Below are 18134 nucleotides of genomic sequence, written 5' to 3'. Positions count from 1 at the left end.
TCTGTGTGTATATTTAAATCTTGACAGATTTCAGCCCCTTGGGGCATCCTCCCGATGTGAAAGGCGCTTTACAAATGTAATTTTGTTTTGTTGTTGTTACTACGCTCCTTACTTTGGAATACTGCAGGTTTATTGATGCCAAGTTAACCATGTCCATATTTTTTTAGCCAAAAAAAGTGTTCATACCATTGAAGTATAATGGGCAGGTTAAAACAGTAAATCGTGTTTCTTTTTTGAAAAAAAAGTGGTGAGCCAATCTATATTTGCAGCCTGAAAACATTGTACAGTCCCAGAAGACATCTTGCACTGCTTTCTCCTCTCTTTGGAAATGCTTTCTATTCACAGATAGATCCTGTCGTGTGCTGTTTACATCAATAACTGGCTGACCCCAGCGCTGCCAAACTCCAGCTGTTATACTTAGCTGTTCAACTGCTGAAAGACCTACATAAGCATGGTTATATAGTGTACCAGCCACAACATGAATTAATGTTAGGATGTGTTGTGCTATCACTTGAAACATGTTGTTCATTAATGCTGATAAGATTTTTATTCTGTGCTTAGAATTCATTAGTGAAGTGCACCACTGCATGTATTAATCGTGTCCGGATGCTCCATTCCATATGAGCACTGTCATGAATGTTAAATGATATGACGATAAAATACAAGTAACTGATTGCATCCTTGAAATACTGTATATGTCAGTTCGTGTATTCGCTGTTACATCTGAAAACACAGACTAGGACAGCTGTTAAAAAGTAATGCTGACAGGTATTTGTTATTGGCACAAAATTGGATGTGCTGGACATGTCCAGGTCATTATTTGTGACATTGAGTTCAATTTCTCATTGGCAGTGTTAGAAGCGAGGGAAAATAGGCAACATCAGGGCTGTCAAGCGGTCGCTATCTTTGTGAATGCATGCAATGTGCAGTGATGTTAGTGGTGTCCTGATGATCGCAATCTCTTCAACACCAGTTAGCATGGATATACAATAGGTCTGTGCTAAAAGTGAGGATATGCTATATTGAAGATCCCTATGGCAAGATTCCTCTGTATAATGTATCAGGGAATCAATTGCATCACCCATTTCGTCCGATTTCGCATCACTTGACTTCTGAATTCAAAGTATGACATGCTGCCTGGGAAATGGGGGCACAACTCCAAGTGGATGAGAGCAGCCATCCAACTCAAGTCTGCTTAATCTTCTCAACTAATGAGAAACTTAACCTTGTACTTCAAACCGTGAAGTTCAACATGTATTTTTAAGGTCTGAAAGGATCACTTCCAAGTGTGTGTGTGTATGTTTAAATCTTGATGTTTGCTTGTTCTAAAAAAATTATTTTGTACTAAATTCTAGGCTTTTTTAGGGATGACTACACTGTGGAATTATTTTAATATATTTATCGGTGGAACTGTGTATTTATGGGAATAAATCTTGATAGTTTGTTGTCGATATTTCACCTTGTAATAAGTTTGACTTTTTGTAATAAAATTCCTGTTAAATGACTTTAATATCGTGTGTTTGGGTGTAGCTGGGGGTGTAGAAATGCACAGCGCGCCCACAGGCATGCGGCACAATTCCTCCTCATTTATGAAGCAACAATAATCCAACCTAAAGATTTCCCTGTGGATCTCATCTGCAGCATTGCTGCAGCGTTGTTCAACTCCCAGTGCTCTGTCTATCCACTTGTTTGTGTTTCAGTATTTTTAATGAAGTAGCTTCAGTTGAAAGTTGGCTAAAGAAGTGAAGTGAAGTGAAGATGGAAGCTATTCCGCTGTGCACCTGCACCAAATAAATTCTTAGTTCAGGAACAAATAGATGTTTTACTTTTCCAGCCAGAAGGGAAGAATAAACCAGGTGAATACTGACATTGCAGCAAAATGATCAATGATCTGTCGTTCAATACCATATCTTGATGGTGTTTACATGCAGTATTGGAAAGAAAGCTAGCAATGCTGACCTGAGACAAGTGAGCTTGTGAAAGGGGAGTGCTAAGGGCATGCATATCAATGTATTTCTCCTGTCATTTCATTTACCATACAGACAGTTTTGTCCCTTTTGGAGGAATTGTGCTGCACATCTGAGGAGTTTTGTCTACCATTTGGAAAAAGAATAAAAGATCTGATGAACACTTCTATGTGCATTATGACACTAATGAAAGCAATAGAATATTTTGCAGTGAATGCCTTTCACTATCATTAGCTTTTCCAGGAAAGACTATTGTATTGTAATGGCCCATTACATTTTCACTCCACAAGGAATTGAACATTTATTTTAAGGTAAATCAAAAAGTTGCTTTCTTTGACGTAACTCATAAGGACGTGAACGAACTGAAGCCATTTATTATGTGATCTGATTTGCTTGGTTGTGAACCCTTTTGTGTAAGACATTAAGGATTCTGTTGGATTCATTTTGGTTTGAAGCCACACCACAAAGCTTATTGTATTCTTGCCAAGTTCCAATTTTAATGAAGTCTGTTCTTTGCACTTGTTGTTTCACAGCCATAGCAGCCTATGTACTGTTAAAATGCTGTAATACCCTTCTTCTGCCCCTGGCTGTCAGTTGTTGCTTTGAAGTACTTAGAAGTATTGCGGTTTTATAAATCTGCATTATTGATGCTTTAAAAAAAACTACGAAGCTGTGCTATGAAATGTAGGTAATACCACAAAGAGAGTATTAATGCAAACATCACAGATTTCAGTGTAAAAATCTTTTGTGACCTTTTTGCAGCTGTGGTGTTTATCATTTATGGCAACAGAGAGCAAAGTTCCATTCAAACTCATGTAGAAATGATCATCTGTTTGTTGGACCCACAGGTTCAAAATGGTGTCCAGTTCTCAGGCAAGTTAACATTTGACTTTTGATGTTCTGAAGGGAGGTTAAAGCAAAGGTCTGCAATGATTGCAAATGATGTGTTACATATAGTGTTGCCATTATCTCGGCACTTCCTCATGATATTGTTACGAGATTAATATACAATTACTTTTATTACAAGAAGTCAGAAGTACTGTCGTTCAGATGAGATGTTGAACTGAGGTTCTGGCTGGCTGTCCAAGAGAATGCTAAAGATCCCATGGAACTATTTGAAAAGATAGTGTCCTGGCCAATAATCTCCCAGATAAAATTGATTGTGGCTGTTTGTGTGACATTGCTGAGTGCAAATTGGTTGCCACATTCACCTACAAAGTACAAATCATTGCACTGTACAGTAAAATCCTGTGAAGTGGTTTGATGACTTTCGGATGATATAATAAGGCATTATATCAAATGCAAGGATTATGAATAGCTCTACAATACAGTTTGTGTTTTATGATTGATTCCAAAAATAATTGTATCCAGATTAAAGCTGGGAAACTAGGTCAATTTTCGATAAAGCCGTTCTTTTATTTTGATGCCACGAGTCTATTGATATGATTTTTAAAATATATATTAATTATGACGGTTACAAAATGAACACCAATTAGTTTATGCCTTCAGTAAGTTTTCTAATCTTTTCTTATGTTAAAACCTAGGCTGATTTTCTAAATTCTTAATGAAGCCAGTTGAATATAGTGAGCTATAATGGAATCAATCGATAAAATTATGCAGCGCTTTTTACGTTGGGAGGACGCTTCCAAATACTATATACTGCTGACTGGACATTCGAGCAAGGGAGGTGGGTTGGGAGGGGGGGAAATCTGAAGAATGTGGGTGGAGGGGGGACATAAATCCCTAGCTGGTAGAATAGATCTATCTTGAGAAGTAGCAGCAAGACTTCAAAGTGATTCTTCTCCATATGTTATATGTGCTTTTCACGTTAATGTCTGGTAATAATTTTGGGTGAATTCCAAACCGTTCGCTTCTTCTCATACAATGTTCTTGGTGGTCACTTTGATACTTTCAAGATTTTGAAAGTAGTTAGTTTTTGAGCTGTGTTGGGCCAATATATATTTTTGTCCTCTCTGAGGAAGCATTGCCATCCACAAGCTCTGCAGTGTTCTGGGAAAAACATTCTTGCAATGGTCGCATGTTAAGTTTTGCATCAATCTACGTTTCCTATGTAGCATCCCTACATACTGAATCTTATTTATTTATTCCTGTCTTAAGTACTTTTTTCTGAGTTGTAATATACCATTTCTCAGTACAAGCTACAAGTATAATGTCAATCTAATAATAATAATTCTTGCAATTGATATAGTGCCTTGGCGTCAGAAGGATGTCTCAGAGTACTTCACAAGATTTACTGTAAAGTGCAGCAACTGTATTTTGTAGGTGAATGCAGAAGCCGATTTATCCAAAGCAACGAGCAGCCATAAAGTGAATGTAGCATTTTGATATTATCCAGAATTTGGTAAATTCTTGTATTTTTTTAAGCTGTTTTTCTGTAAGTTTCTTTTAAGGACTACAGAAAATCGATTTGAAATTTAAGAATGAATTAAAATCCTCAATGCGTAAAAGTGCTACATTAATAAAGTAAATACAGACTCAGATGTAATTGCTTCCTTGTGTCATTTTTAGAACTTATACCTGTATTTGTATATTTCGGTAATGATACTGCCTACATAAAAAACATTATAAACAGCAATAACAGTAAGTGCCAAATTCCTTGATATTTATGACTTTGTATTGTAAAATGTTCATATCCTACTTATGGATATTAATGTATCCAGATTATTGGAATTGTACCTAAATATAGACAATGACTGTGGGCTGTTCACATCATTAGAACAATCAAAAAGATGGGTTTCATATAAACTTCTATATCATTCACTACAGCTGAAGCTTGGATTACCTCATGATGTTAGCCTTATGACCATTATTTGAACCTATATGATTGTCCAGGATTGTAAACGTTTTAAGTTTACAATCCTGGACAATCCTGGAGTCCTGTAGCTCAGTGGTTAGAGCACTCGCTTTGCAAGTGAGAGACCTGAGTTCAATTCCAGGCAGGGCGAAACCTTGGGCAAGTTTCCTTACTCCACACGCCTAATAAAAATCCCTCCACAACCAAAACCAATAATAAATTGGTCATTTTCAATCTACGACTGTTTGTGGGACATTGCTGTGCGCAATTGGCTGCCGTGTTCGCCCACAAATATACAGTCAATTCACTTTACAGTGTGTTCTGTGAAGCGCTTTGGGACGCCCTCCTGACGTGAAAAGCGCTATATCAAATGCAAGGATTATTATTATTATTAAGATGGAACTTTAGGACTGAGGCTAAGAGCATGGGAAATTTCCGATCTCTGGTGGTATTTCTTGAATAACGGGAGCAATCAATTTCAAGAAGAATGGATAATACCAATTTGAAATCCCGATTGAGCTTTCAGTAAATCTTGTGTGTTCTTGGTGTTTGGAATTCCCGAGAAGATAGTTTCTGAGTAACAATTTTTTTATTAGGGTTCATTGATCATGATCTTGAGAAGTAAAAGTTGTATTCACATGAGACATGCTTTGCCAAGTGTTGCTGGCAATTGACTGGAAAGTTGTATTTTTCAAGAAATAATAATTTATTGAAGTGGAATGATTACAGTATTTCACCATACACACACATATGAATTATAATACATTTAGAAAATAAATACTCAAATGAATGTTTATTAATGCCACAAAAGTGTAAAACCCTATTGATCATACAATGTTAGAATACACTTCCCAATATACTTAGCCAATCTCAAGTATTTTGCCAGTTATTAAATCTAATCTTAAATCTTTCTTTCTCCAAATCTTTTTAATCAATATTGTACTTACCTTCCCTCAAAAGATTATTCAGTCCAGAGTGTATGACAGCTATTAAAGACTTTCACATTGCCCTTTACCTCATTGCAATTTTCTCTAGAGCTATGGTTTTCATCAAGTTTTCTACCTGCTCTCATCATTAATCTGTTGTGGGGTCTTCCAATTTTTCATCTGAAGTCTCCGAGCAACTGACATGCTTACCAGAGCTTGTTGCCAAGATACGTATCCCTTTATTAAAAAGGAAAGGGGGAGAAGGTGTCAGCATTACAGTGACTGAATTGATTTATTTTAGTGCTTCACTTTCTGCTCTGCTTTGTGAATCATTAAAGTGAAAAGGTGCTTGTTTTGGCAGATTCTATATCATAGCAACTAACGATCACTGTGTTGGGATTAACAGGATTTCTGAGGTGTGCACTTTGGTTTACGCTGTTGTCTGAAACATAGAAAGGTGATTTGCCCCAGGGTTATATTTGCAGTTTTTTAAAAAAATCTTTATTTCAGAATTTACCTAATTTGATGCATATGAAAGAAAGAAAAAAAAATCATCTTTTTATATGTGAATCTTAGTTGTAGAATAGATTGGATGTTTGTGGGACATTGCTCCAACAACAGCAACAAAATTACATTTATATAGCGCCTTTCACCTCGGGAGGACTTCCCAAGGCGCTGCAATAAATAAAAATATAATATTTCTTACATTTGGTATAGCATCTTCACGTTAGGAGAACGTCTCAAAGTATCACACTGGATATAATGTAAAGTGTAGTGATTGCATATTTTGTAAGCATCAGCCGATTTGTGCACAACAATGTTCCCACAACCATGAAGTGGCTGTTTGTGGGACATTGTTGTGCACAAACTGGCTGATGCTTGGCCATGAAGTGGCTTTTGGTATCTGGGGCTTGTTGGTCACAACACTGGGAAAAACTCTCTACTCTTTTTGAATAATGCTCTGGTCCAAATCCCTGACTGTTCAGTGCCTTGGGACGTCCTCCTGATATGAAAGGTGCTATACAAATTTAATTTGTATTTTATGGAATCTTTAATGTCCACCTGAGCAGGCAAACAGGGCCACGGTTTACTATCTCATCCAAGTGACGGATATGTGAATAAAAATTTGAGACAAACTAATCTTTTCTTTTAGAACTCTCAAATTCAAACTTGCTAAATTGAAAATACTGTAAATGTTAGGGTGAACATTTTGCTTCTACATCTACAATCATGTTAGCATGGTCGCTAAAAGTAGCACTAGTTATTCATCTCCAGCCTCTTTGAAACAGAAAATACAGCCCATTGCGCAAAAGATGTGTGTTAGAATACAGGCCTTTCTTTGCCTTGTGGGTTCCCAGTGCGATTGTAGTACATCTGCGTTCTTAAGTGACATTTTCCTGCTTAAGCAATACACCACCCTAAGGGGAATATTTGCTTTTGAAACGATAGAATATGTTGATAAATTGTTGTACCTGAAAGTAAAAGTAGCAACCAAGCTCAACTCAAAAAATGCTGTTTGTGCTATATGGTGATCTCAGCCAGTCAGGTTCCCAGTCACAGCGAGGTGGTGGCCGAGAGAGAGAGAGAGAGACGCACATGAGCACGCAGGAGAGGAGCCCTGCAGAGTAGTGGCTAGCACGAGAGGCCCTAAATTCAATTCCCAAGCAGTGCAAAACCTTAGGCAAGATTCCTTACTTCACACACCTCTGTTTGCCTTGCAGTAAGTAGGAATCCGATTGTTTGTCGATTGGCAGATTGCTTTTGGGGGGATAATAATCCATCCGCCCCCTGCCCCCCACCCCCATTATAACTTGGTTATTCAATCCAGGACTGTTTGTGGGACACTGCTGTGTACAATTGGCTGCTGTGTTTTACCCACAAAATATACAGTCAATCCACTTTACTCTATATTCTGTGAAGTGGTTTGAGAAGGTCTCAACAACGTGATAAGGCGCTATATCAAATGCAAGTACTATTATGATTGTTCAAATAGCTGTTGCTGTCCATGCTATGTTCTGGCAATCTTCCATCAAGGTACCCTTGCACCAGATTTTTTCCGGCAGTTTCCCTTCATTTCTTCCAAACCCCTGTTGATGATGGCAGCATTCTTGCCTTGTAATCTCTTGTAGACTCGCCAAGTCAAATGAAGTTGGACAAGGTCTCATGCAGACAGCAGAACGTCACTCAGCATGGTCTTGACATCAAAGTGGCAATGCACACCATTGCCAGTTTGGGGATTATAGCATCGACATTAGTGCCACACTGCTTGGGGGAAAAAATTCTCTCAATTTTATAAGAACACTGACCAAAGGCATTGGTTTCATGAAAAAAATGCCCCCCACCAAAAAAAATTCTTCACAAATGCACATTGTAGTGAAGATTATATTGTGTAATGGTCCAATAATGTGTTAAAATACACTGTAAATGATGTCTCACTAGTGGAAGTGAGGCATGTTTTTCCCCATCCCAAACAAACAAATATATTTGCCAAGCCCTTTATCATCTTCAAATGCTGACTTTAAAAAAAGATAGAAAAACAGTTTGGAAAGGTTTTTTCTATTGAAAGTAGCAGGGAAAGGAAATGGAAGTGGACACAAGAGGGGATTAGGAGAGGTTGAGGCCTGATGTAGAATAGAGGCCCACGTGGAGTATAAACACCAGGGTGGACTAGCTGGGCTGAATGGCCTGTTTCGGTGCTGCAAGGTCTGTGTAATCTATGCAATTCTCCTTTTGACTCAGAAAAAGCACATTGCAACATAAAGGACATTTTTAAATGGAGAAACCCATGCACGTCACACTGACTCGAGACCTCGACTCTGACCAATGATTGCCTCAGAGTCGAGGTCTTGTAAGTTGGCTTGGAGTATATTGACAAACATTCTTTATATTGTAAGGAGCTTTCCTGGGGACCGGATGCCAGGAACACTATAACGTTCCCCTGCAGCATTTTTTCAACTCCTATTAGTATTTGACAGCAGAACTACAAACACCGAGCAATGGAACATATTTCAACGCCAGAGGCTAACCCGATTGAATTCCAGTTTTGTAATTGTGAATTATTTAATTGACTTCTCATCTAGAATTACATACAAATAGACTTTTGACATAATTTGTATCTACAATTTTGCATTGCCTTCCTATTAAAACTATACACTTGCACTTGTGTTCTGTGTTTCTTATACCACATTTCAGATTAGACAGAGAGAAGGGAGCTATTGCATTATTGATGTCAGTGTGAGAGAGCTTCCAGCTATGATGATCCACATTATAATTGTGGTCTATGGAGTATTTCATAATTGTAGTCCTAAACCTGCCTGATGTCTTCATGTGGCTCTCATTGTGTCTAGAGTCACTCTGATGGACTTCAAAGACTTCATGGTATATTTGTAACTTTGTTTCAAATCTAAAAAGAATGTCCTTTGTACGGTGTTAAAATCAATAATATCTTGCAGGTTAGGCAAGACGCAAAGAAAAACCAATTGTGATTCATGGAATGTTTTGGTATTAACTTCAGATTTTATCATCCTTTTTCGAAAAGAAGAGCTCTTTCCCTGTTAATATTCCTAATTTGTACTGCTACGCTGGTGTCTATTCTAGGTTATTTTTAAAGTGATTGAGAAGGGTCCTGGTACTATAGCAAGCTTGAGGATTCCAGTGTATGCTGTCTTTAAAATAGAGTTACATGGAGTGATGCAACATGGTAACTTTCATGCTGATATTTAAACTCTCCACCAACCTCCATTCCTCCTATTCCCTTCTCTTATACCCCTCTGTTATCTTCTCACTCAATTATGCTTGAAGTTTTCTCAAATATGTTGATGCTTTTTGCTTCAACCACAGCTTCCAGCAGTGAGGTCCACAATCTCACCACTCTTCTTCAAGGAGTTCCGCCTTAGCTCTCTATTAGATCAACTGCTAACTGTCTTATATTTATGCCCTCATATTTTATATCCTACATTGTTATTTAATTATACCTTTTGCTTAAATTGAACAAAAATAGATGAACGATGGTGCATTTGGATGAAAGTGCCCTTTTCACCCCCTGAGACTCGAGCTGAATCCATCCCAAAACTGATGGGATAAAAGTTTCCTTTCATTAATCCTTGTAACAGCCCGGTGTAAAATGCGCTTGGCCTGAGTCAACAGCAATCCATGCACAAAACAGCTCATAATTGAGCACTAATTGGCATAAAATTGGCCATCCCGCTTGGAGGCCAGAAGGGTGACTGGCGTGGGAAGTAAAACTTGGCATGGGTGCAGTTGGGAATGCTCCTCTGGGCATGTTTTTTTTCTTTAGTCCTCGTTTCCATCCTTGTAGGTTTTTCTATCACACAAAACTCCCTACCAGCCTGGAGGGGAAAGACAGTCTGAGCCACTACTCCATAACCTCCATCACTACAGTTGGTCTAGAGCCAGCAGAGATGTTTAGTGGAGCTCCTGTGGCACTGAGCTGTATCAGGTTGGTCTTTACTCCACACCAGCTGGTCATTAATTCAATTGTTTACCCATTTTTCCAATTAAAAATGAAAGGATTGGGGGTTGGGAGAAACTGCCATAATCCTCTCTGCACCCCACATCAACTGCCGCTTTTTTCAGTGATTTCTATGTGTGTAACACTCTGCTAAAGGAAAATATATTAATATTAAAATTCAATAAATCTTGAATTTTAAATAGGGCTTCAGTAAAAACCTTGAGGAATATTGGGGAAAGAAGTAAAAAGTGGAGTTTTTAAAAAAAATAAAGATTGGAAATCAGAGTGTAGTGGCAGAGATGTGATGGATTGATTTGGCCTCCTATTGTGTAGAAAAATTCTATTTCTATGACTTCTGCTTGTTTTTTTAAATGGGAACTTATCCATGTTCCTAAATGGTTGAATGCCTGAGGGGGTTTGTCAGTGTAACCAAACATGCTCTTTAAAAAAGTTCTCTTTGACTGCTGCTTCAGTCACCTCCTGCATACTCTTTCTTCTCCCCTCCGCAACTCAACACAGCTTAAGCTCTCACTCCATCTCTGTAAAGCACTTTGAAACATGCTCCTAAGTGAAAGGTGCTGTATGAGTGCAAACTATTATTGTTGTTGCTGCTCACTTGTAAAAGGAAATCTGCTGGTCAGATGGTCTATTTTGAAAGGAATGCAATTCAGTTATCCTGCTGGCTATGTGTCCTGTGTTTTCTATTAAAAAAAGTATTGGTTGAACTTAATCTTATTTATGATGTTCAATTTTGCACTAATAAAATTCTGTTCTTTTTGGACAGAAACGTGCCAAAGGGCAGGTGCTCTTTGACAAAGTCTGTGGGCAGCTCAACCTCCTAGAAAAAGATTACTTTGGTCTGGCTTTTCGGGACTCTGAAAATCAAAAGGTACGTTCAGGCGCTAAATTATAAGGTGCTTGAAATGGGAAGAACCAAACCTAGAGAAAGGCTTTCTACATATGTTTTTCCACAGAGGTAAACCTTTCACTTTCCTGACTGTGGGTTAATAAAGTGCTCTTCAGAATGTGTTTGCTAGACCTAGGGCCTGGGAAGATGAATTGCACCTTTTGCAAGGAGCTCCATATCCATCTCCTGATTTGAGACCTCAATGCCAAAAGGCTTTGCTGGTTAGAGTCGACGTCTCATGAATGGGTGTGATGTACAAGGTGGTCTTTGCTGGGTCAGTAGTTCATGTCTTGAGGTGCATTATTTCGGCAGCGAAGTTCCATTTTCCTGAGGAGTACTTTTTTATTCAATGAACATGCAATAATTTGTTATCTGTAAATTAAGTTGGATTAAACAGATTTAAATGGAGCTTCTACTACATTTGGATTCCAAATAATTATTTTCTAATTGGACTTATAGAAGTTCTTCCTTTCTTTCAATTTTATTTTACTCTTTTTAATTATTAGTTCTCTTCTTATGATTCAAAAAAAGTTTACTTTTATTTAAGAAACTATTCTCTATTCAGAAATGTAATTCTTGACTGCTTAACTGTGCCTTTTAATTTATATTTTATTTTGAAATCAAATTTATATGATGACAACTTTTCCACAGTAATCTGGACTAAATTGTGTTGGCGTGAAAAATAATTTTGTGCCTCTCCCAGTTACTCCTAATCTTCTCCAAGTCCCAGTCCCTCGTTTAGTTGCTCCCAAACATTTCCACTATCTGTTATGGCTATAACATTCCCATCTGTCTGGACATGTATGCAGCACATTTCACATTGAGCACAAACTATATCTAACAGAACAGCTCACACAGCCCAAACCTGCTACTGTATTAGTATACCTAGTGAGTGAGGTACTCAGTAGACTGCTATTTGGGTAGGTCATTCAGTACATCAGCAACTTTCTTCTGGTGTCTTTCTCAACACTTGCCACCTAATTTTTTCTATAAGAATGTGTCTTGGTATTGACTTCCATCAGCTGTGAATCACATTTGTACATAGCTGTGTTGTGCTCCGTGATATACATACACATATATACACTTGTATTGCATCTTAATGTTTTGACTCAATTCCAGCATTCCGTTACCAAGATGACATGTTGGAGCCAGTTCAGCTCCAAGGACCCGCTTACCTCCCCCCATGAGGAGGATAATTGATCTGGTGTAATCCATTTGTGTCTTTTCTGCTGTTATATTTAAGAGCCAGGTCATTGGTGATATTTTGTATAAAATGTTTCATTGTGAGATAACATGGCAACAAGACTAGTTTAATGTATGTGATTACGATCCTCACAGTGAGGATAATATTTGAGTAAAATTAAAATGTATTTTAAACGCTGTGTTTCAGAACTGGTTAGATCCAGCCAAGGAGATTAAAAAGCAGATTCGAAGTAAGTGCATTTTACTAATTACTTAAATTGCAGGTTTGAGTCCTGATGGTCAAAGGGTAAATGATAAAGACTGCTCTGATGATCGTGGTCCAGCACTGACCATCACAGATTGGAGCACGTGTTGAGACCAAGATACTCTATTCATTTAATAAATAGCTTCATACAGTGATGTGAAGATAATAAAGTGGGTTTTCTGGAAGGGTGGCATCAAATGGCCTGAAAGACTTTCTTCATCCAAATCAGGTCACTCTACACCCGAAGCTATTGAGCATTATAGTCTGTCTACCAGTCAATGTGCTGCAATTGGCTTCAACAGCCTGACATTAGTGAAGGGAAAATCAGCCAGGGTTCCTGCTCCTGTATTAGTTGACCTCTGTTGGAAGGTGTGTGGATATGTTAAACAAGGACAGGATCAGGTTCAATTGTGATGTTCCCTCTCAGTTAAACAGCCTGTTCAGGCTTATTATCTAAGCTCGTATATGAAGGCTGACAAGTGCCAGAAATGTAGCTCGGCAATAATTGGTGGCTTCAGAAGAGGAACGAGAACAGAGTGCGGGGTGGAAGTAACAACAAAAGAAACAGCTTTTGTATTTGTTTATCAAGACATGATTTCCATTCACATTGTGTTTCAGTCATTCAGAATAGAGAAGCCCTCAGGGTGAGATTTTTTTAAAAATTATTTTTATCTTTAAGCCTCATGCAATTTGGCAAGACAGAGAATGTGTTTTGTAAATTGTTTGAGACACTGAAACCATCTGGTATATTTTCTTATCTCTGCTAAAGGATAGCAGCTACAGAAGAAGAGGTCTTAAAGTTCTTGTGTTTCCATGCTGATGATCGTTCTGTCAATTGTTCCTTAGCTTAAATGTTGGGAAGATGCTGAGGCTGGTATGAATCAATGCAAAGTGAATCTTCCCAGCAACAGTAGAATCACAATATTGTAAACCCACGCAGGAATTACTCTGAGTATGTTGCAAGTAATTGAGGAGGAAACCAAAGAGAGGATCTGTTTCTACCACGTGCAAAAGTAGAGCTGGAAGCAACAGAACATCAACAAAACTACCAATGCACAGTGTTAATCGTTTTGGTTTCAATCTAAAGCAGAAGTTCCTTTTTTCTACCTGTAATAGGTTTCAGTTAATAATTTGGTAACAGCCAGAATGAGAAGCTGGACTGACCCAGATGCCATCGAGGCCTGTTTTCACTTGCCTCTTGAATCTCTTTATTTTCCCTCTTCTGTAATTTCATAGCGCTAGAATCTGAAAAACTGTTTAATACTGTCAGCCTGGCTCAGTTGGTAGCATTCTTGTCTCTTGAGTCAGAAGATTGTATGTTCCCGTGAAACTACATGACAAGAGTCACTAACAGGAGAGAAGTGAGAGGAGAAGTTGAAGAAGATATGTTTACATCAGTTTTTATGATTTCTAGAATGAATTTCTAGAATGGATACCATATTTTGTGCGCGTGTTATCGAACATGGAAAATGCAGGAGCTGCAAACATTGAGTCTATCTGGTAATCTGACATACAGTTTGCTGACCAGCAAAAATTCTGCTCTGATGTGCATGAAAGTAGATTGCGTAAACCCCACACCCAGTTACTGGTGGGATTTGGTATTAACAGATATGTTTGCATATATGTTCACCGCACTGTTAGAAACTATATGAATTGAAATCCAGAGAAAACTAATTTAGCACTTGCTGCATTCTGGGTTCATTACCTTCCTTTACATAGACTTTCATATAATACATGGCAACGTGCTAGTTGGCAATGCTTGTATTCCACATGAACCTCCATCCATCCTAATCCCAGTTCCAAACCCCTTCTCCCTATGTATACTTGTGTCTCTATGAACAAGCACAGCACAGTTGCTCATCGTATCCGGTTCAATAAAACCAATATTGCCCATTCTGCTTCCAACTTAGGCAATAGAAATAGAATTTCAATCTTTATCTGTGATCTTGACAAATCCATTTCATTCGGGCAATTTTAAACTTACACTTGCTGAGGAAGATAAAGGATTGTTGATGGGTGATAAATTATTTCTGATTTGAGATTTTTTTTAGGCTATATAATTGTGTTCAGGGAGGGTTATTCTTCCTTAATTTCCCCAGCCAGTACTGACTGAGGATCACAGTGTAATTCTAAATATTGATTCTGTGTATCTATAAAAAAATTCTATATAGGTGACTGCAGATTGCATCATTTTTTGATATTAGATGGTGTTTCAAGTAAAAACTATTTGGAAGGAGGATCAGAAAGCTCATGGGAGACCCTTTCATTTTCTGTCCACAGCAAAAGCAATCTCATTAACTTGACTTTTTACAAGGTTACCTGAGAGCTCCATTGGAATTTCTGGTTTGTTTAGTTTACTTTTGCTGATCTGCCTACCCATTAACTGCAAGCTAAATATTGATTCTCAGTTCTGGAGTTATTGCAGAATAAAGCTGATTTGATTCACATGTACCACTTTTTAAAAAAACAATTGTTGAACTAACATTCGAATGTTTCTATAAAAAAACATGTCAAGAAACCCTAGTAACAATACATGCTAGTTTCAAGGGTATAATATCATACTCATAAAGGAAGATCACGGTCTAATTTTTTCGACAGATAATATCTTTAACTAGACTCAAAAGAAAATCTCATTCCAGTTGAAAACCGACTACCATTCATTGTAAATAGAATATGTCACTCACATCTTACGGTTGTCCGTAAATGTAACTACAATCTGACTCTTGAGAAATAACACCCTTGCCACTTTATCACTCACATGTTCTCCAGTTTTCCTCGATTTTAGATTTGTTCCCAACCTGAATCCCCTTCTTAATCTGATGGTACTTGATTGACATTGACCATCTCAGAAACGTGATTTGAATGCCCTCCATTTCCTGGCCAATGTACAAGCTGATGTACAGGAAATCACATGGGTATGATATTGCATCTGCTCGTTATATGTCTACCAATCTTGTAAAGGGATCTTGTCCAATGCATTCCTGAGGTTGGAGTGGTGGAGCCAGTTTTAGCTCCATGCAACCACCAAATTCTAAGAACAGAACTATAGGATTGCAATGTTGACCACATTAGTAAAGATTATTTTATGGAGGCGGTGCCCTTTTGGGATTGGAGGTGAAGCCACTTGGCGTTCTCCTACGGATCTTTGTGGAACTTATTACAACTTTTTGCACATCACAGAATCTCTCGCAGGACAGGTTTAATCGAACAAGTTCTTGGCTTCAGTTACAGTATTGAGAAAGGTCACTCGTAAGAAAGTATGTGGCGGCAAATTGTAAATATTCTCCAAGTTTAGTTTACAGTTAATTTTGGAACCAGATCTTGCAACTTACTAGCTTTTGACATATTACTAGTTGACAAATACAGAATTCCCTTGCTGAAGTTGAAGCAAATTGGAAACTGTAGTTGAATGCACTATTATTTTACAATCCAAACTGAATGTCAGCTAGTGGCATAACTTCCATGCAGGATTGTTATTTGGAGCAATGCAGAGCTGTTTTGTAAATTGATCCAGGCAGGTATCAACACTTTGGAGGGTGTCATAGCACAGTAATTCCAAGACTGAATAAATTTTTCCTCATAGACAGGGTCAAAAGTCAGTTAAGCGTTTCTTCAGTGATTGCTCGTTCATGGGGTTGCACACAGCAGAGGGTTGACGGACTAATTTAAATTCTGAATAGAAGTTGTCTTCTATTCTTGCCTCAGAAGTATTTTAGAGTAAAACGTGGCTGAAACAGACAATGCAAATTCAACCAAATAAGGGTTTTATAAATTATGAAATGCAAGTTGTTGTTGATGATTTAAACAATAACTTGCATTTAACAAGAAATTGCATTAGATTTTTTTTAAAAAAATCAATAAACACTGGACTTGCTAAATTCGAGTTCATGTTTAAAAGTATTCCCCTAACAAACTTACTTTTGGTTCACTATTTGAATAATTGATTTATTTCCTTGTAGGTGGACCATGGCAATTTTCATTCAATGTAAAGTTTTACCCTCCGGATCCTGCTCAGCTCTCTGAGGACATCACCAGGTGAGAGAGAGAATAGTTTCTCTAAAAAGGTGGAGTTCACATTTTTATTGTTAGCTGTGGTGCACAAGTCATATTTGAATTCGTAAACGCTAGTCTGATACTCCGAATAATTGCAGGGGAGTTTCTCTCGGTGTCCTGGTCAACAATCGTCTAGATAATATTGTCATTCACTTTATGGCTGTTTGTGAGACATTGGTGTGTTTCTTTGTTGGAGGTGCAGTCCTTTGGGTAGGATGTTAAACCATTGCTCTGTTTGCCTGATGTTTGGTATTTTAGATCCCAGGGCACTATTTGAAACGAGAACAGCATTTCTCTCTGTGTTCTGGCCAACAATCCTTTTAAGAGTACTCTTCATTTAACATTTTTTTTATATAGAGGTTACATCCACCAAACATTATACGTCAATTTTCATTTAAACCCATTTTTGCAATTTGAGTCATAATTATCATCCATGTTTAAACTGGTTCTGAGGGTTGGCTTCCCTTTATTGGAGGCATCCCTATTCTAAATAGCTTTCAAACAGGATAGTTTCTCAATATCTCAAACGTGTGTGCATTTGTGTCTCTGCTTTAGATACTACTTGTGTCTGCAGCTGAGGGATGACATTGTGTCTGGGAGATTGCCGTGTTCTTTAGTCACACATGCCTTGCTCGGCTCCTACACTGTTCAAGCTGAACTGGGAGATTATGACCCAGATGAATATAGCACCGACTACATCAGTGAGTTTCACTTTGCTCCAACTGATACAAAAGAACTGGAAGAAAAGGTGATAGAACTGCACAAAAACCACAAGTAGGTGCCATACTGTATAATAGCAAAATATCTGTTGTAGACTTTAAACATGCAGAAGCACTTTTTAGGTTTCTCTTATATTGTGGCGCTGTTAACTGAAAATCAGGTGAAAAAATTGGTGCTTTTGACATTTGAATCTCCATTATTTAAATGGCCTCTGGATTTTCAGAGGGTGTTTGTGATAACAATGTCCCAAACACTTGTATCTTGGTTGCATTTTGATGTCTTTGCAGAGTAACCCCAATATAGTGCATTTGTCTGCGACCAGTATCCATATAGAAATTGCATTAGAATGAGGTCCCCCGCCTTGCTAGCTCCACCATTGGTGGGTGGGCCTTCAGCTTCTTTGCCCCCACCCTCTGGAACTCCATCCCACAGTCCCTCCACCTTGCCCCCTCCCTTGCCCCCTCCCTTGCCTCCTTCAAGATCCTCTTCTTCAACCACGCCTTCAGCCACCCACTACTCCTACCCTCCCCGCCCTCCATCCCTCCAGATCCCAACCACCAGCTCAGGTGGGGATCCCTGACTGTCCAGTGCTTTGGGACGTCCTCCTGACATGAAAGGCGCTATACAAATGAAATTTATCGCAGTTGTTGTCTGAAACATGGCCGACATCTGGATTGTCAAGTCATGCTGATATCACTGCCTATGCACTGTGCATTCTACCTATATGCAAAAAATAGTGCATCAGCTTGGCTCAGTTGGTACCACTCTCACATCTGAGTCAGAAGGTTGGGTTTCAAGACTCATGTTGCGACTTGGATCCTATATTGT

The 18134-nt window shown here is 38.3% G+C and overlaps 1 protein-coding gene across 7 annotated transcripts in view; it reads left to right on the top strand.

Annotated features, from left to right (window-relative positions):
- Positions 1–18134, top strand: part of epb41l3a (erythrocyte membrane protein band 4.1-like 3a) — a 164836-nt gene that overhangs the window by 106135 nt on the left and 40567 nt on the right. For all 7 annotated transcript variants that reach the window (XM_007900967.1, XM_007900966.1, XM_007900954.1 and 4 more), the window contains exons 4-7: positions 10964–11068; positions 12477–12519; positions 16493–16568; positions 17142–17360. In XM_007900967.1, coding sequence (XP_007899158.1) covers positions 10964–11068; positions 12477–12519; positions 16493–16568; positions 17142–17360 — 443 coding nt within the window. The remainder of the gene's footprint in view (positions 1–10963; positions 11069–12476; positions 12520–16492; positions 16569–17141; positions 17361–18134) is intronic.

Source organism: Callorhinchus milii, unplaced genomic scaffold (assembly GCF_018977255.1).
Source record: "Callorhinchus milii isolate IMCB2004 unplaced genomic scaffold, IMCB_Cmil_1.0 Scaffold2, whole genome shotgun sequence".
NCBI classification, from domain to species: domain Eukaryota; kingdom Metazoa; phylum Chordata; class Chondrichthyes; order Chimaeriformes; family Callorhinchidae; genus Callorhinchus; species Callorhinchus milii.
This window is presented reverse-complemented; position numbering and strand designations above follow the sequence as displayed.